Source organism: Cucumis sativus, chromosome 4, assembly GCF_000004075.3.
Source record: "Cucumis sativus cultivar 9930 chromosome 4, Cucumber_9930_V3, whole genome shotgun sequence".
Taxonomy (NCBI): Eukaryota; Viridiplantae; Streptophyta; class Magnoliopsida; order Cucurbitales; family Cucurbitaceae; genus Cucumis; species Cucumis sativus.
Genome location: NC_026658.2, coordinates 21,455,176 through 21,475,810, shown reverse-complemented (window position 1 = coordinate 21,475,810; position 20,635 = coordinate 21,455,176). Strand labels below are relative to the sequence as shown.

Here is a 20,635-nt window from a genome sequence, read left to right as displayed (position 1 = left end):
ATCTTGATAATTTAGAACAAGAGTTGTAAGAAAGAAAAAATAAAAGAAATCAAGAAATAAAATCTTGAATAAAAGCTAAAGAAATCGAGAAGAGAAGATGAATAAACTATGAGGAAAAAGAAAGAGAAGTAACTAATAGTCTACAATATCAGAGATAAATATGAATTTTACACGCTTTTTGATTTTGTTAGCGTTGTGTAAATTTCGGGGGATTTTGTTATATTTATAAAAAGTAAGGTTGTATTTTTGTTGTTTGTGGAGCAACATGAAAAATCACACTTTTTCAAGGAATTAAAAAACCGACGTGATTCGTTAATATGTTGGTTTCTAAAAATTGAAACAAACGAACCCTCCTTTTGTAGCACTCGACGTTTTTGTTATTCCTCAACCTTGCGTGCGACGGCAAAAAACTTCGAAGCCTCGCAGCAGCTTGAGCTTGGCAGCTGCAGACAACCAATCTGTCCAACGGCGACGAGATTCTCGACGGCTGTCCCAATTCCCTTTCCAGCAGCGCCAAGAAAAAGGTACATATGTTCAATATATATTTTCAAACTTCAAACTTCTTCACCAAGTGCAACTTTCACTTCAAGCACCCCCTTTTTATTCGTTGCATCCATGGCATTGCGCATTATTCATCCAATCTCGACTCCAATCAGCTTCTTAGTGAGTTATCTAAAAATGGTCGAGTTGATGAAGCTCGTAAGTTGTTTGATCAAATGCCTTATCGGGACAAGTACACATGGAACATTATGATTTCTGCTTATGCCAATTTAGGAAATTTAGTTGAAGCTCGGAAGCTCTTTAATGAAACTCCAATTAAAAATTCTATCACTTGGTCTTCCCTGGTATCCGGATATTGCAAAAATGGGTGTGAAGTTGAAGGCTTGAGGCAGTTCAGCCAAATGTGGAGTGATGGGCAGAAGCCAAGTCAATACACGTTGGGCAGTGTTCTAAGAGCATGTTCAACTTTGAGTTTGCTCCATACTGGCAAAATGATTCATTGCTATGCAATAAAGATCCAATTAGAAGCGAATATATTTGTTGCAACTGGTCTTGTTGACATGTATTCCAAGTGTAAGTGTCTTCTGGAGGCTGAATACCTCTTCTTTTCACTGCCTGATAGGAAGAACTATGTTCAATGGACTGCTATGCTCACTGGATATGCTCAAAATGGCGAGAGTTTGAAGGCAATTCAGTGTTTTAAGGAGATGAGAAATCAGGGAATGGAGTCTAACCATTTCACATTTCCCAGCATATTGACAGCATGTACATCAATTTCAGCTTATGCTTTTGGTCGTCAAGTACATGGATGTATTATTTGGAGTGGCTTTGGTCCTAACGTATATGTTCAAAGTGCATTAGTTGATATGTATGCCAAATGTGGAGACTTAGCTAGTGCGAGAATGATATTGGATACCATGGAAATTGATGATGTTGTGTGTTGGAACTCGATGATTGTTGGGTGTGTTACACATGGATATATGGAGGAAGCTCTAGTTTTGTTCCATAAGATGCATAATCGGGATATAAGAATTGATGATTTCACATATCCGTCTGTTTTGAAATCTCTGGCTTCTTGTAAGAACCTGAAAATTGGAGAATCAGTTCATTCTCTGACTATTAAAACTGGTTTTGATGCTTGCAAAACGGTGAGCAATGCACTTGTTGACATGTATGCTAAACAAGGAAACTTGAGTTGTGCATTAGACGTTTTCAATAAGATATTAGATAAAGATGTAATATCGTGGACCTCCTTGGTCACGGGATATGTTCACAATGGCTTCCACGAAAAGGCTCTGCAGTTATTTTGTGACATGAGAACAGCAAGGGTTGATCTTGACCAATTTGTAGTTGCCTGTGTTTTTAGTGCATGTGCTGAACTAACAGTTATAGAGTTTGGTCGACAGGTTCATGCAAACTTTATCAAATCTAGTGCTGGTTCATTGTTGTCTGCGGAAAACTCTCTCATAACAATGTACGCCAAATGTGGATGCTTAGAAGATGCAATTAGAGTCTTTGACTCAATGGAAACTCGAAATGTCATATCATGGACTGCCATAATAGTTGGTTATGCACAGAATGGGAGAGGGAAGGACTCTCTTCATTTTTATGAACAAATGATAATTGATGGCATAAAGCCAGACGGTGTTACTTTTATTGGTTTGTTATTTGCTTGCAGCCATGCAGGTCTTGTGGAAACTGGTCAATCTTACTTTGAATCAATGGAAAAAGTTTATGGAATAAAGCCAGCTTCTGATCATTATGCTTGCATGATTGATCTACTGGGACGTGCAGGAAAAATCAATGAGGCAGAGCATTTATTGAACCGAATGGACGTTGAACCCGATGCAACCATATGGAAGTCATTACTTTCTGCATGTAGGGTTCATGGCAATTTAGAACTTGGAGAAAGGGCTGGAAAAAATCTCATTAAATTGGAACCTTCAAATTCTTTGCCTTACGTTTTATTGTCCAATATGTTTTCTGTTGCTGGTAGATGGGAAGATGCAGCCCATATTCGTAGAGCAATGAAGACAATGGGTATTAACAAGGAGCCCGGATATAGTTGGATTGAAATGAAGAGCCAAGTGCATACATTTATATCTGAAGATAGAAGCCATCCTTTGGCGGCTGAAATATATTCAAAGATTGATGAAATGATGATATTAATAAAGGAAGCTGGACATGTTCCAGATATGAACTTTGCATTACGTGACATGGATGAAGAGGCTAAAGAACGTAGTCTAGCATATCATAGTGAGAAGTTGGCAGTTGCATTTGGTCTTCTCACAGTTGCGAAAGGAGCACCAATTCGGATTTTCAAGAATCTGAGAGTATGTGGGGACTGCCACTCAGCAATGAAATATATATCTAGCATTTTTAAGCGGCATATTATTTTGAGAGATTTAAATTGTTTCCATCACTTTATAGAGGGGAAATGTTCTTGTGGAGACTTCTGGTAGGTAGGGTGTTCAGCTTCTTGATTTACTTATCTATATTGATCCACCCTGGAGAATGAAACACCTAATTCCTTGGAGTTATTCTATTGGCACAACCCAAGCAAGATAAGAATGGTGGTAGTCTTTTCCCAATCACGTCAAGAATTACTCTATATTCTTATCGAAAAGTAACAACTATGTTTCTTGGCTCTCTTCATTCTCTACTGGCTGAAGGAGATACAAACTCCATTCAATCGACAAGGGCATCACTTGACCTTGCTCCATTCGTTGTTTCCAATTTATAAGCTTCACAGACTTCAGAGAGCCAGAAAATGAACTCCCAAAACTATGTTAATGCTTGCCAAAGGAAATTATGGTCGTGACTTCACTCCAACTCTTCCTTCTCTCAATTCTTCACCTCAAAGCTCAATTCTTACATCTCTCTAGCAAGCTACTCTTTTCAGATGAAGCCACAGTGATGGTTCTTGTTTTAGATTCTGTCGGTCAGACAATTTTTCACTAGGTGTGGCAAGCTGCTCAAGGAGGTCAAAAGTGATGTCAAGAGGATTTTCTCAGGCTTCTGAAGGCTCGAGAGAACTTTGCTATTATCAATAAGCTTCTTCTGTACCGGGAAAATCGGTAAGAGTTATCAATGAACTCGAAGAGGTCTGTCTTATATTCCTTAACTGCTGTCTTTGTTTTATTGTCTCAAGGAAAACATCTCTTGCCAAGGAAAACAGTTCTCTTAGCGAATTTGTTAGGCCTCGTATTATATTCCAATATCCAAGGAGGGGTAAAAAGGGAATGGCTTATGCTAGTGGGACTGTGGCTTCTACCCTCAATAGTAATAGAATGGGGGACCACAGATGGTTAGAGAGGAGGAAAGAGAGTTATTTGGGAGATCGAAGTTAGGAGAATTTTTCAGTTTTCATTTTGGTAAGTCTTGAGAGTGAGAGGAGGGAATCCTTGCTTCTATGAGAGGATGGACCTTGCAAACAAGTACTTTCAATTCAGTAGGAATTCCTTGTCACTATACCTATCAGAATTTTTGGATTATTTGAACTCAAACTTGTCAAAACCAATCCATGATTCCACTATAGTTTTTAGCTTTCTTTTCCTGAATGTGGATTCAACTAAGGTGTAATTCAATTGTAATTTAACATCTGTCTCTTCTCTTCAACTTTGCACCATTCTTTATTTCAGAGAATGAACTTAAATTTATACTCTTTTAAAAATGAATTTGGGTGTCAAGAAAATGAGTAGGAAATTAATTCCAGGTAGGTGACCACGAACCCATGCCCTTCTAGTTATTGAGACTATGTCTTCCTTTTACCACTAGGCCAACTTGTGATGGTTTGGTAGGTCTTTTTTTGTTTCTTTTGAATAAGAAATTGATAAATTCATGAGAACAAAAGTACGAATTTTCTTGACACTCAAATGTTGTAGGGTCATGTAGTTTGTTCCGTGAGATTAGTCGAGGTAAGCTGACCCAGACACTCACAAATATATATATAAAAAAGAAGAACTACTAAACCAACCCATATCAATATATAAGAAATATGCAAATGACACAACAAGCAAGCATAAAAAATTTTATTTTTGAAAGAGTATAAATTTATTGTAGTTCTTTTAATGCTAGAGTTTTTTAAAATGTTATCCATAAGCTAAATGAAAAACTATGATTAATTGCAGTGTTGAAAACTTTGTGGGTGTCGTTGGTGTCTGATTTTGGGCCAAGGAACACCTATCAAGAGAGTGGAGAGCTTGCATGATGAAATATTGGCGGGGAAGCTCAAATCAGGTGTGAAATAAAGATTACCAGTTCACAAATTGTTTCATTACTCTGCCTTCTAAAGTAAAAAGGTTTTATCTCTTGGAAATGAATTAATAATTACTACATTTACTTGCTCAACTATGAAGGATAAATTAACATGCAAGCGGAAGCACGAATAAAAACACTCTTAATTTCATGATTTTTGAGGATTAAAGCATTATGAAAATTTAGGGAAAAATAGAAATTCAAGAACACTTATCTTTGTAACTCAAAATTCTCCCTCTATAGTCGTTGAAAATGAACACAACCAACCTCTATAATATCGAATATTACCAACAATTTATTTTCTCAAACATTTCGAACAATTCAATTAGATTAACTGGCTAAACTTTTAATCGAATTAATCAACATTTGTTAACTAATTGGGACTAGCCACTATAACTCGTAACTATACTCTCCTTAGTGTATCTATATTTGTGTCCATTTGTTATAATCATGATTAGTAAGTCAACCCTAGTAAGTCAACCCTTCAGAGTTGTTCATAATCTCGGCTAGGTCAATTTACCGTTTTACCCCCGAACATTTTGTTCCTTAAGTTTCAGCTAATTGAAAGGTATTGATCTTTATCGTAATAGTAATGGATTGACAAGTACAATTCCTAGGGCACAATCATAGACGATCGTCCCTAACTCCGTGTCTCTCACTCTTGAGCAGATACTCCAAAGAAATACTACTTACTCTCAACACACATAGAGAATATATATACTATTCTCCTAAGTGGTCCCTACCCCTTACAATTCCTATGCCCGGATTACTCTTTCCTCTCCTCCTATACTGATGCACGATTGGTGGCCTAACATCACACTCCCCTTCTAAAGTCACCTTGTCCTCAAGGTGGAATGTAGGAAACTGTTGGCGAAATAATCCACAACCTCCCAAGTAGCATCTTGAGCTGATAACCTTTTCCAAGCTACCAATGCCTTCCATTCCCCCAGTGCAGGATTATTGTGATATCCACAAACTTCCTCGGGCACCGTCTCCCACTCAAACCTCTTGGAAAGTGGAGGTAATGTAGGTTGCACCACCTGCTGTCCTAAAGCCTTCTTCAGCTGAGATGCATGAAATGCCAAATGAGTGGAAGCTTCTTCTAGGATAGACGATATGCTACCTATCCCACACTCGCCTCAATATAGTATGGGCCAAGATATTTATGAATTTAGGAGACACGTTCTCATTTCTTCTTACTCACATGGAAGTATGCCTGTACGGGCGTAGCTCGAGGAAACCATAATCACCCACCTCATATTCTACTTCACGTCTTTTTCAATCAGCAAATTTCTTCATCCTTTCGTGTGCCATCCTTAAATGTTCTTTCAACATCCCCAAAGTGATATCTATTTCAAGCAGTTGCTAATCTAGAGTGGAATTTGATGTGGACTACTCACCATGTGCAACCAAAGCAGGAGGTACATAGCCATACAAGGCTTGAAATGGTATTATACCAATACTCCACCCAATGCAGCCTCATATACCAGAGTAGGATGTTCACCATAGAAACACCGCATATACAGTTTTACACTTTTAGAACTTTTATTCACTACTTTGGTCTGCCCATCCGATTGCGGGTGGTATGTTGTACTTCTATTAAGTTGAGTTCCTCCTAATTGAAATAACTTCTGCCAGAAATGACTTAAAAACACCTTGTCTCTATCTGAAACTATCGGTTTAGGAAAGCCATGAAGATGCACTTGTTCTTCTATAAAAACATTTGCCACTCCTTTAGTCATGGATGAATGTTCAAACCACTTAAAGGACTATATATGGTCAGTCGATCTACTACCACCAATACCACATTAATTTCCTGCGACTTCAGTAACCCTTCAATGAAATCCATGGAAGTACCTTCCCACATTGTGTCCAGAGTTGCTAATGGTAACAATAACCAAGTCGGAGTCATGGCCAATAATTTGTTTTGTTGACATACTGAACACTCCTCGACATACTTTTGTGCATCTTTTTTCATGCCTTTCCAATACAATTCTCAAGCAACCTTTTATAGGGGCGTAAGAAGCCGGAATGCCTCCCAAACACACAATCATGATAAATGTGTAATATGGATGGCAACAGGGAGGAGGTCTTTGAAATTACTAATTGTCTCCTATACTTCAATACACGTTGCTGAAGAGAGAAATTTGAATTACTGTCTTCATCTATCTTCAATTTCTCAATTCTCTCTCTCAATTTAGAATCTCCATAAACTTCCTCATTAATTACAGCCACATTCTACAATGTTGGTACCACCAAATGAGCTAACTCAACACCCTCCGACCATTGATAAGCTCCCTTTTTACAGTTGCATAAATGGAGCAGCCAGACTTCCCTGACTTTGAACGAATCTTCGGTAATAGCCTGTTAATCCCAAGAAGCTCCGCACCTCCCGAAAACATGTAGGAGTCGGTCATTCTAACACAGCTCATATCTTGTTGACATTAGCTTCTACTCCTTCACCAGAAATAATATGCCTCAAATATTCTATTCTCCCCTGCAGAAATTGGCATTTATTTCTATTGGCATATAATTCACTACCCCGCAACACAACCAACACTACCTCCAAATGCTCTTCTAGGTGCTTTTCTAAATTCTTACTCTAGACCAAAATATCATCAAAGAATACCACAACAAATTTCCTCAAATATGGCTTGAAGATCTAATTCATCATAGCTTGAAACGTAGATGGCGTGTTGGTCAATCCAAAAGGCATTACCAAGAGCTTGTAAATTTGTAATGACCCTCATGTGTACAAAAAGCAGTCTTCTCTATATCAACAACATGCATCCTAATTTGATAATAATCGGACTTCAAGTTAATCTTTGAAAACTAGACTGCCTCATTTAATTCATCAAACAACTCATCTACTACTGGTATTTGAAATTTATTCGCAACAGTAACATTGTTCAACGATCGGTAATCCACACAAAATCTCTATCCTTTGTCCTTTTTAACCAACAACATTGGACTGGAACAAGGACTAGCACTCGATAGTGTGATTTCGGAAGCTATCATGTCAACTAATATCATTCTCCATTTCACACTTTTGATTAGGTGTATCTATATGGTCTCACATTCACTGGACCTTCTCCTTCTTTAAGGTGAATGTGATGGTCTACTCCCCGGCTTGGAGGTAATTCCTCTGGCCAATCGAACACATCATCATATTTCAGCAAGACTTTTGTCAAAGCTTCAGTCAGATTGACGGCTGCTTCCACTCCATAGAACTCTTCCCATGCTTCCATTTCTTGCAAAGATCTACATTCTACTAGGAATCCTTGATCCCCTCCTCCCAAGTTTTCGCCAAACTCTTCAAGCTTACTTGTAATTTCTTTAGACTCGGGTCCCCTCTCAATGCAATTGCCTTCCCTTTATGTAGAATCTTCATTGTTAGTGTTCTCCAATCTACTTCAGTAACCCCTAAGGTGTGTAACCACTGCATTCCCAAAATAACATCTACTCCACTCAACTCTAATGGTAAGAATTCCTCTTTAATGACTAGTTCTCCTAGATGTAATCGCACTCCCTTACAACCCTTCTTTCCCTTTTACAGCAGTGCCAATATTTATTATCACACACCATAATTAGTGGTCATCTCTACTTTGATATTCTCTTTCTCCACTACTTGTTGTGCAATAAAATTGTGCATTGCTCGAGAATCGATAAGCACCACAACATCTTGATCTCCCAATTTCCCTATCAATTTCATCATACCTAGATTCAATAAACCAACTACTGAATTCATCAATAACTGTACTGTTTCCTGTACTTTTGTGGTCTGGAGTTCCACCAGCTCGAATTTTTCCACTGCATCTTCAAACACTTCTAATTCATCAACATCTTTTGTATCAACAGAACCCAAAGCTCACGGTGATCTTTAACTTCACATTAATTCCCTATAGTGTATCATTTATCAACGGGAAAACATAGTCCCTTCTCCATCTTCTCTTTAAATTTATCGTTAGACAAACGCTTAAATGTACCTTCCTTTTGAACAATAGTCGGATTTACCCCTTGCAATGTGATTGTTCACATTGGAACTGGCTTAGTTATCTTCGGCATCTTCTTTGCTGTAATAAGAACTGTCCCTTTAGGGTTATGCACAACATTCAAACCCTTATTTTTGTCGATAGTCGTGCCCTTCTCTCTGTTCTTCACTATTGAATCAGATCAGACTACTTCCCTATTTTATACTCTTTGAGCCACTTTCATCATATTCACAAGCCCAATTGGCTCTCAGCATTCTGCCTCTGCCCTAACCCATGGTATAAGCCCATTCATGAATGTATTCTCCAAGATTTTGTCCGACAAACGTGGTAAAGGTGCAACTAGTTTATCAAAAAGATTTATATATTTCTCCACAGTTGATTCTTGTTTAATCTCAAGGAATTGACTACATATCGTCCCTTGCCGAGGAGATCAGAATCGTTGCAAGAGACACATCTTCAATGCCTTCCAATCAGAAAACGGTTCTCGGTCTTCCTTTGCACGGTACTAGTCCAGAGCTACTGCTTCAAAACTTATAACCATCACCGTCATTTTCTCTTCCTCCATCAATTTATGAATCTGAAAATACCTTTCAGCTCTGAATAACCAAGAATCAGGATTAATGCCATAGAAAATCGACATCTCTACCTTCTTAAACTTGCTCAATTCCATCTTTGCATCTTCATTTCTTTTAACCTGCGTTGTTGACTATCCACTTGCACTTTCAATCATTCCACACTTTTTGATAAGGATTTCATGGATTCCTCCAACTTTGGTAGTTTTTGAATTTCTACACAAATCACTGAAATCTTAGGGCTTGTTTATGTTAGGTACCTAGATTAGTATAAGGTTAAGGGTATAGGGGTAATTAGCTATTTAGGAAGTTACTAGTAGTCATTGTGTAAGTGTGGTTACTAGGGTGGTTACATCTTGTTATAAATGGAGGGAGGGGGAGGCTATTCGGTGGAGTGATCTAGGGCTTGGGTGACAGTACTCAAGAGAGAGGTTCCAAGTGCCTTATACTTGGTTTTATCTTGTATTTTCTTATAGTTACATTATAATAAATTCAGATCTATCCTAACAGTTTCATAACATTCATGTTTTTTGTTTTTGTTTCTCATTTTTTAAAAACGGATTTATTTGATAAATGTTCATATTTCTTGTTTCCAAATTTTAGAAAACCTTTTTTTGGAAATAAGGGAAATTTTTGGAACCACAAAATTAAGCTTCATCATTCCATTTCTTATCCCTCGTTCTGTTTCACTCTAAACTTTGGGATCATTGATTCCTTCCTCTCAGAGCAACTTCACACATGCCATAGCTACTCTCTCCTCCTTCCTCTCATCGACTGGATCTAATCTCAAGTCCAGGGCAAACATGAGGTTTGATTCTTCTTCTTCCATCATATTAGTTGAGATGGAAACTGCGGCTTAATTTTTTTGCATTTCAAAATTGTTAGTCTTGAAAGAACTAGTGAAGTTTTAGAAAGAACAACATTCACACATAGAGTGGATTACTTTCTTTACCTTCAGGAATTACATCAATTGCATTAATTCAAAATAATTGAGAATTTCAGCTCGTATCCATGAAATAATTAGCCAAAATTTCCAATTATTTGGTTCTCTTTATGGGCAGGGCAAAGTTTTGCTATTGTATGACCTATCCTATTTCTAGCTGTTACAATTACAAAATGCTTTAGAATTTCAAGTCTTTGAGTTTGTTCATCTAAGAAGCACGGACATGAACACGATACACAGACATGACACGACATGGATATGGCGACACGTCATTTTTTAAAAATCTAAAACACGACACAACAAGGATACTTTTATTAAAATATTCATTTTTTAAAAAATATTTATATGGTTTTTATAGTGAAAGAAAATTCATAATAAATGAATGGATGCATATGCTTAAAAAACTTAGCTTGATGTATTCCACACTCAAAATTTATTATTATTTATTATTGTCATATATATGTCTTCTTAGTCTACACAATGAATGTTCTATGCATGTCTAATGTATTTGTTCCACTAACAAGTGTCCTATACTTGTTCACCAAGTGTCGGAGTGTCCAAGTGTCCGATACAGACACACTAGCCAAACTAAAATGTTCATGCTTCTTAGAATATCGTTATCAATGTCATTATCGAAATTTCAATTTTACGAATATATCAGTAAAATAACGAAATCAGTGACTATTATGTAAATCGTGAGTTTATGAACAATAAGTTGTTTTTTGATTAATAATTAAGTTGTTTTACCCCAAGACTAATAATTATTTACATTAATAATTAAGTTGTTTTACTCCAACACTAAGTTATGGATATTGTCATTAGTATTCCTATTCATATATGATTAAATAGGTGACATTTTTTATGTTTTATGTGCATTCTAAAAAATGTTGGAGATATTCATAGATATTTAATATCAATATCGAATTTTTCGATTTACGGATATATCAACATATCAACGGATATTTTTGTTACTTATTTCCCTTCTAGTTGTTTGTGATTTTAGAATTGTGATGTTTAAGACTTGTTAACACCTGATATGAAATGGGGGGATTTGAAGGGATGTCGTTGGAAGCAAGTGTCATAGAAGACAATGCCAGCAACAAGAGATGGTCTTTTATGATCTTTAGATTTGGAGGGATGTTTAGGTCGCTGAACTTTTATGATCTTTCAGTTTTATCATTGTAGATAGTCTACATTTGCAGCTTTGGTTGCTTGTGGTTGTTGAATGGCTATTGGATTCAAATATCAATTTTGTTGTTGAAATGGAGATAAAACAGCCAAAGATATTTAAAAAAGAAAAAAAAACAAATCTTATTGAAAAGAAGTTAAATAAAATTTGTTATGCAAAAAAACCTTATTCCATGCAATTCATTTGTGTCATTGTTGACATATTTAACTAGTTTTACCTTCTTGAAAAGTCCATGTTTGTGTCCAATATTTTGCTCTTGTCTGCAATTCTGAAGGTGCATGTTTGTGCGATTAGTAAGACTGAAAGCACACACACAACATGGGTTAATCCCCTGGCATAATCTCGAGCTAATTTTGTTGTTTCTGCTTTGATGTTTGATAATTTGTGAAATTTCTGGGACAGGTTTGAGGATGGTTAACAAGAGGTATGAGTTATTTATTGGAAGTGATGGATTTGAGTGGCGTTAATTTAGTTCTGGTGGAAGGACTCTTATAACTCCACAGAAACATTTGGTTACTTGACTTGAACACTTGTTCTCCCACCTTTGTTTCTCTTTGTTTATTTACTACTACTTGCATTAGATGATAGTAAATATAAGTATGATAGTTTTTTTTTTTCGTGTTACATCTTTTCTTTTTAGGGAATATTTTTATGTTTGAGCTTGATTTTTGTTTTGCATTTGGTTGAGTTTTCATCCTTGTTTTGACAAATTTTGTTAAGAAACTTAGTCAACAATATGTCAGAAAAATCATTCTGTTGATTAGGTTGTTAAAACTAATGAATTGAAAAGTGAGGGATTGTGATCAGATAAGAATGAGTTTCTATTTTTTTGACTTAATGGATGAAGAGGTTGCAAAGGACAATTAGGTCGACAACCAACTAGTCCGTTTCAAAACGGTCAGTTACTGTTAGTTTTGGGAGGACTAAAGATACCGACTGGCCAACATGGGCAGACAATCTTTGTCGTTGGTTTAGCAAGTCCTTTGATTAGAGAAAACAAAGAGAAATAAAGTAGAACAAAGGGGAACAAAGAAGATATTAAAAGAGATGAGAAGGAAGAAGGAAGGAGAAAAATGAAGAAGAAATGGAGGAAGAGAGAAGAGGGTCTGGTGAGAGATAGAGGAAAGAAAGGAAATGGAGAAGAAGAGGAATGAAGAAAGAGGTAAAGAAGGGAGAGAGAAAGGGTTTGGAAAATTGCCAAAAGACTTTTAATCTTACCTTTCAAAAGTAACCATTTTAAAAAAACTCATAAATTTGTGTTTTTTGGGTCAAGTTCGACCAATCTCAACACTGAAATTCTTCTCAAATTTTAAAAAATTGTTTTAACATCATTTCTTGGTCCGTCCCGACCGATCTCAACATCAAGAATTTGAGTTTTGTTTTTAAATTTCAAAATAAAAGGTATTCTTAAATTACCAAAATATCCTTGAAAGGCCAAACATTTGATATTTGTAAACCTTAAACCCTACAAGATAAAATGTGTTTGTTCCCAAAATTGAAGAGATTTGACCGATTTTTGCGTGCCCAAATTTCAAAAAGTCATCCTCAAGTTTAAATCTATGAAGGTAATTACTTTAAACAATTTCATAGTTTAAGGTTGGATTTTAAGTTCTGTTATAGCATTTTTTGTCAAATCTGAAGTGGATAGGAAAATATGTAGTTGGATACAGAACTAGATTTTAAGTTAATGCGTGTGGTTTCGTTTGATGAATCTTGACAACATCATCAATATGAGCTTGTGTAGATGAAGAATCTCGGGAGATTGATGAAATTGTCGTGAAATTTGTTGCGTTTCATATGCATTTTGAAGGGATAACTCGAGGATGATTTCGCCCGAGATTAGATCAAGATATATCACAAAATGCATATAAAATCCTTATCTTGTGGCATCCAGTGCAATATTGCTCGAGTTCCATTGTTAATTCATGTTACTTTTGGTCGAGATTGCCTCGAGTTTTAGGACAGATTACTAATTTTATTTTGTTGTGTGTGTATCTATTTGGCAGATGCATTTTGTCACCAAAATTTGCGGTGTAGACTTCTTTCTTACAAACTTGACCTATTGTTCACACCTAGTGAAGACTGTCTCGAACATCAAAAACAAGTTAACACCTAGCCATATGTATATGTTTAGGAAAACCATGTTTGGACATTTATTGAACATTAAGTTAGTTTTCAATGAACACATGTGCCATTACATCTTGCCTAGAGAGGTTGAGAATGAATGAGATGACGTTATTAGCTAAATTACTAACTGAGCATGTCTCCTTCGGGTAGGAAGATTTTGACATTATCATGGGGTTGAGGTATAAGCCAAGACGTGTGGTTGAATTTGGACAAGATAAAGCCCTTAAACTCTGACGGCTATAGTTGGGCGAGATGATGAATATGAATGGTTCAGAGTTGGATAAAGATTACTCGACCTTGAATTTTGAGGGTGACGAGGATGCAGTGAAGATATCTCTATTTTATTTCATTGAGCTAGTGATGATGGGGAGTGAGAGGAGGTAGCACATGGATTGGACTATGTTGAGCCTCATAAATGAAAACCCAAAATCTCGGTGTCGAGTTCGATCGAGATGGACCGAGAAATGATGTTGAAATGATTTTTTAAAATTTAACGGTAGAAATGTAGAGCAAAACATGAAAAAAACCAAAAAAAAAAAAAAATTCCTAATTGAAATCAAAACCAATGTAAAATTCATAAAATATTGTCACATTTCAACGGTGAACTTAGAATTATTTTAATCATTTCTCAAGCATACGAGACTAAAGCTACTATTTTTTAATTTATTTTTTCCAAAAAGAAAAAAAAAAGAAAAAAAGAAAAAAACCTAATCTTTTTTAAACCTCAAAATTCAAATAGACAATAGCTTATTGTGTTCGCACTCATTATGTCAACTATATAACAAATATAAAGTGTATTCATTAGTTTCTTATATTTTTTGTTTTTATTTGTTTATGGTTTTTGTTAAAGTTGTCTGTGTTTATAAGATTACAATTTTTTTTTTAAATGAAATGAAGAAAATTTAAATATCTCAGATAATGAAAATATAATGCTAAATAATCTATTGAACTTATCAATTATGTTTGTTTTTTAACCGTAGTCAGTCTTCCATATGCTAAGAAAATGTAAGTTTCTTTCGCAGGGAATACCTCCATGTTGGCAGAATTATGAGATTCATTCACCCTTATTTTAGTTTTGTTTTCGTTTTTGTTTATGGTGTATGTATCTATATGACCCCTCTAAAATAGATGATGTTCGATGTTCGATGTTCGATGTTCGTTGAAAACTAACATCAAAGGTAGCCGTCGTTGGAATGTTGGTCATGTATAATGTTGTGAAAGACCAACATTAAGAATAACTACATTGAAGACCTTTTATAATATGACCGACTTTGTACTCGTATATTGTGAGTTTTAAATTGACATTAAAGCTTAATTTTGTACTTTTGAAATATAAATACAAAAAACTAAAAGAATATTAAACATCACACCTTTGTCCCTACAAAAAGACTCTTCTTGAATTGCCAATATTCTCGTTGAAGCATTCATTTTGTACGAGATCTTCCTCGCTATGATTCTGCCAAGAATTGTTATACAGATTATCAATTGCTATGTATATTATTATCATAGTGAACAGAGAAATCATACACAAATATAGATCTGAGTTCAACGAATTCACGTTGTCTCCTTAAGATGAATTTACTTACCCTAGTGCTTGAGAATTTAGAGTAATTGCCTCTTAGGATAGAACAGATCAACTTTCTTCTAAGTGTAGCTCAACTTTCTTCTAAGTGTAGCATCCCGTATAGAAGATCTACGAACGAAACCTTGTGAATCTACCGAACGTCAAGATTGTGAATATGGAGAGAAATTTGTTTATTGAAGACAAATGATTTTTTCTGTCATTTTCTCTCAACCAAAATGACTTATTTATAGAGTTTTTGTGGTCATTCAAAAAGTCATGTCCTAGTTAATGACACTTTTCATGAAATGATTTAACTTTTTATGAAATGATGCATCCATTCATGAAGAGTCATAACCATTTATTCCAACAAGAATATGGTTTGTGGGTATCTCTCTTGAGTTAAGGTAAAAAAATTGTAGAGAACCTTCTCAAACACATCCTCTGTGTATAATGACACTCACCTCTAACACAATTTACAAGCTCAACAAATTGATTTACTATTTGCCACCTAATCGCATTTATACAACTATGGGTCCAATTTAAACTTTTAACTCAAATGAAAACTAAACGTGATTAACTTGGTGTATATATATATTTCAAAACATAATCAACGTTTGAGCATAACTCATTCATCGCATAACAACTTCTAGTCACAGTAACACCTCTTTTGAATTTCTTTTCTCTTGTAATATTATTTTTTGGACAAAATGTACTTGTGATCCTTAAAGATTTGAAGTTGATATCTATTTGGTACTTTAAGTTTCAAAATGAACATTTTAACCCCTAAGGTTTGAGAAATAGTTCTAAATAATCCTCGAAGTTACTTGGCCCTCTTCTTCAACCTCTCCCATTGCCGTACTGCAAATTTGTTCTTTTTGTTCAGATAGGACTCAACATTTCGTTTTTCATTTCTAGTCTTTTTGTTTCCTAGAACCCTCATATTTTCTCCCTAAAATTCCTCTGTTTTTTGTTTCTTCTTCTAACTCTTCTCTCTTTCTCTGTAAACGCAAATCCAAGAAAAAGAACCATGGAATAGTTTCATTGTGATTAAAAGATTAGATTTCTTAAAGTGGGTTTTGTTCTAGTTGATTATTATTAGATGACGAGGTTGTTTGCAAGGACTTCTACGCTCACACATACTGATATTACTTTTAAACTTACTATTGCCCTTTCTCACTCTATTAACAACAAATTGAGGGTATGTAAGTGATGATATTGGTTGGAAAAAGAAAAATAACAAATTTTTAAAAAAATTTAGGGGGTTATGAAGGTTGTAGGAAACAAAAGGAAAAACGGAAAAAGGAAATGTTGTGAATACTGATTAAAATGTAGGGTGATGGTTAAATTCATCTTTGTTTTTCGTTAGCAACAACACCGACAACAACGTTAAAAACTTGCAACACACCGTAAAAAGAATTAATATTATAATCATTTTTTGCCGAATTAGTTTGCTGATTAATCATATTTAACTATCACATCATTTTGTTGTGGTTAACTAATGATCAATGTATAACTTATTATTACAACTATCTTGAAATTTGATATCAAATTTTAGAGATCAAATAGATATAATTTCAAATTTCAATCACCAAAAATGTATTATGTCTTTTTTAAAAAAAATTTAATGTCTATATTCTTTTCTTCTTTGTTCTTTTCTTTATTTGTTGTTGGTTTAATTAATAGATTAATAATATTAAACTTTTTCATTCCCCTTTTTAAGTTGGTATCAATGAAGGTTCTTGACACCCTAAAAAAACCCGAGTTTTTTTAAAACCTAGAAAACCCTAAAACCCTTACAACCATTGTTGATCGTACAACTCTGACTGATCACTATCGTCGACCACCATTCATCATACGTCGTTGTGGTCCTCGTCAGTTGCTTCTTTTTGTTCCATCGTTGTCGCCGACCACAACTCACCAAACATCATCAAAAATTTGTGTTTTCTATTGTACATCAATATTTTTAATCATAGTTGCACAATCCTAACCACTGTTAGAACCCTAAACGCTAAAATCAATGGCACATTCTACTTCTAGACTAAACTTTCCTATTTGCAGGGGAAGATGGTGAGTTACAACTGTCTTCTCTAGTTGTAAACTTTCATACCCACACAATTGAGTGGGATTTTTCAACCTAAACTCGATGAAATTATACTTTGTTGCTTTATGCATCGCCTCAACTGAAATTCCATCGTAAACTCATTCAGATCTCTAGTTTGTAGGTCGTATTGCAATTGAACTTGGCTAGTTTAGACTGGGTGTTGTTCAATCTTACCCATGGAACAAATTAATCAAACTCAATAACTAACCTAATGTCTCGTTTGGTAATCTTTGTGTTTTCTTGGCACAAATAGATAGCTATCCTCATGCGTTTTCTTATAAGAATTCATATCCGTGGATTATCTATTTTGGAGCCTTTGATCACATGGTCAGTTCATCTCGTCTATTTGATTCAAATTCTACATCATATTGATTCAAATTATCAATGATGTTTGGGATCCTAAAATTTTGACAGTGAAAAAAATGGTTTATTATTTTTATTGATACACGTCTACCTTGACATTTAGGTATAATTAAAATTTAATTCTTTCTCCTCTTCACTTCTCATTTTTCTCCTTTCTGTCCAAACCCTCACGCCCACGCCATTTTCACCATCTCCATTTCCATCTCTCCACCTGTCGCCAACCCACAACCATAACTCTCCATCTTCACTGGTCGTTGCCCACAAAATATTTGCGTTCTCTCATCGATGACGACCCATAGACTCTTCAGTCGACCACAAGTAGGTGACGTTTCGGCAGTCCACTATTTAAACGAACGTTTTTTGTCGCCACACAGAGGTTTCAATCAACAAGATGATAGAAGCAAACTTCAAACATAATTATTAAGTTTTATTTACATCAAACACAATTAAAACACACTGCAAGCAAGGTTTTGTTTGGGAAGAGTCATTCATGAACTCAACACCTCTTCTTCACCGGACCAACGCCTTATCCACAAGTTCCAACTCTAGCAGCACTACAGTCTTCCCTTCATTTCTCCTTTCATCTTTGAAGATTAACACTACCCAAATCCTTAGTCCTTCTTTTGGCTCCACCTCTTACTAAATCCCAACAGATGTCACACCTTTGGCTTATCTTCAATTCAACATTCCTCAATCTTGGCACATAAAAATCAAATGTTCAAAATCCTAGTTACATGACATTTCTCCCTTTTCCACTTTTCCCTTTAGGCAGCCAATGTCTCTACCCAAAATCTCGCCACGTTCAGACCTTTGACGCCTAACCCTTTTCAATGCCAACCTCAACACCTTTTCCATGACTTCAATCAACTTCCTCTTCACTGTCCACAAATACCTTGCTCGCCTCATCTTCAGCTTCTCTGCCTAGTCTTTCGGTACCAACCCCTTAATTAACAGGGAGAGGGATCTATGTTACAATCTTATAAGCTCAAAGATATATTCCATTAATACTAGTAATTTGCTACAGAGAAGAGATTGTTGGAAGTTCCAGGAGTCTTTTTAAACTTTCCTTCCTCTGAGAAACTATCTTCTAGGCCTCTCTTTCTCATCTCCTCCACCACCATCCCCTTTTTGAAGAGAGTTTGGGTTCTTGTAATAGAGAAATTAAAATATGGAATCCACTTTGTGGCTATCAACCTTCCATAAATTGTTGTTGTAGATTTTAATAAATCTATGTGATAGTTTTTTCACACAATGTTAGTTCAATTCATGAAGAGTATGTTTGGTTCATGGGTGGATAATATTTTTCAAGAATACATTTTCTTTTAAACATCTTTTTAAAAATACGTCTAGAATTTAAACACTTGCATATTTGGTTAGATCCTTTTATAGGTGTTTATATACATAATTTCGTTATGAGTTGTTTTCTTTAAAATGCATTTTGAAAAGTTACACAAACACCTCAAAATTTTGAAAATGATTTTCTTTTTCAAATTTAAACACTTTAAAAGGTAATCCAAACACACTCAAAGATTGGCTGTAGCACAACAATTTTTTTACAATGTGATAGCACCATGCTGTTGTTGGAGCTATGTGGTTGGGTTGTTTGGTGTTAAGGTGTTGTTTCTCTTCAACAACCGGGACTTAGTATTAGTAAATGATGAATGACAATTATATTCAGTCTAGGCGATATATCACTGAACATGTTCACTATATGTGAATTGCTCACTGTGTCTCTCCATATCGCATGACAACTAAGTCCTCATTGAGTACAAGTTTTCCTACTACTTGTCCAAATGCAAGTGAAACAGTAGGTTTACCTAACTGTTTCAGGGTCGAACACAGGGAATTGATTTAAGATATTAGTTATAGAGATTACTTATCATTTAGGCAATATAAAAGAATTAATTAAATAGTATAAGGAATACAAGAATGAACTCTACATATTTATGTACACCTAGAGAATTATGCAAAGAGGAATGTGGATGACAAGATGGAAATGTGAACCAACTTGTATGAGAGAGAGCAAAGGAATGTATATGCATTGTAATGCGATTAAGTAATGTGACAACCTCGATGCGATATATCTCATTCAACCAACTTATAGTTAAGGCGTGCTCCTCTCAGAGTTATTAAACACCACACATGGTCACTTCTCGAGATCCATATGACTATGTGGGCTTATGAGAGATATATCTAGAAGATTTCACTTATAAAACATATAAAATTTCACAATTAAGGACAACAACCTCTCGGTGTCTAATATCCACACTTGTTCGTCCCTCGGGATACAAATGAAAGAAGTTATCTCGCTAAGGTGAAGTTTGTCGCCAAACTCCTCCTTGCGCGCATTAGCCTTATTCTTGCTACTTGCCCTCTTGGGTAGTTGGCGATTGACGATGGCCAAGAGATGGACATAGCTTAACTAATGTGATAAGAGTTATAACCTAGACTTCTTATCGATAATTTCTCACAAAGTTAAACTACCAATAACACATTGACCGATGGACAGTAGAGAAGTGATGGATTGAAAAGTATAAACATGTAATATATTAAAGAATGTAGGCTTTTGACCGTTATACAATATGAACAACATATATTACAAAAAAAATATAAAAAAAAATGGAAGGAAAAGAGAATGGAAAAGATTACAAGTTAAGGTAGGTGTGAGATAGACCCTTCCTACCCAGACTCTAAGCTTTTTTGCTTTATAGACTGAATGGCGAAGAAGAAGAAAAATTCTTTACAGAGTATGGAAAGACTAATCTTTTCCATCTCTCTCTAGGGTTTGGCCTAAGTCCATTTAGACCTCTCTTCTGGCCCACACAGGTCTCCTTCTCTTTGGTAGAGATAGAAGTCCTTTTATAGGCAGCTTTTGACAGGAAAACTTATGTTCTTTAGAACTTTTCGACGTTGCACGCTGAAAACTGTATGTGGCATGTCACATAATTTCCAACTATCAATCTTGTCATTTAGAAAATCACTTTTCGCATTGTGATTTGATATTCTTTCGTATTTTTCTCACGAAA

General features: G+C 35.4%; 1 protein-coding gene across 9 annotated transcripts; it reads left to right on the top strand.

Annotated features, from left to right (window-relative positions):
* Positions 1–250: 250 nt before the first annotated feature.
* LOC101211182 (pentatricopeptide repeat-containing protein At2g03880, mitochondrial) lies at positions 251–14,948 on the top strand. Of its 9 annotated transcripts, none has more exons than XM_011655622.2 (4): positions 252–3,578; positions 4,632–4,740; positions 10,048–10,130; positions 14,604–14,948. In XM_011655622.2, exon 1 carries the CDS (start codon positions 531–533, stop codon positions 2,961–2,963), a length of 2,433 nt encoding a protein of 810 aa, XP_011653924.1. In that variant the 5' UTR covers positions 252–530; the 3' UTR covers positions 2,964–3,578; positions 4,632–4,740; positions 10,048–10,130; positions 14,604–14,948. The 9 variants fall into 9 exon arrangements, with proteins under 9 accessions (XP_031740531.1, XP_011653924.1, XP_011653926.1 ...); XM_011655624.2 differs by lacking the exon at positions 14,604–14,948 and adding an exon at positions 11,857–14,260; XM_011655623.2 differs by lacking the exon at positions 14,604–14,948 and adding an exon at positions 11,323–11,528.
* Positions 14,949–20,635: the final 5,687 nt, after the last annotated feature.

Coding starts and splice junctions, on each gene's coding strand:
- LOC101211182 (XM_011655625.2), top strand. CDS start 531: ATGTTCAATATATATTTTCAAACTTCAAACTTCTTCACCAAGTGCAAC.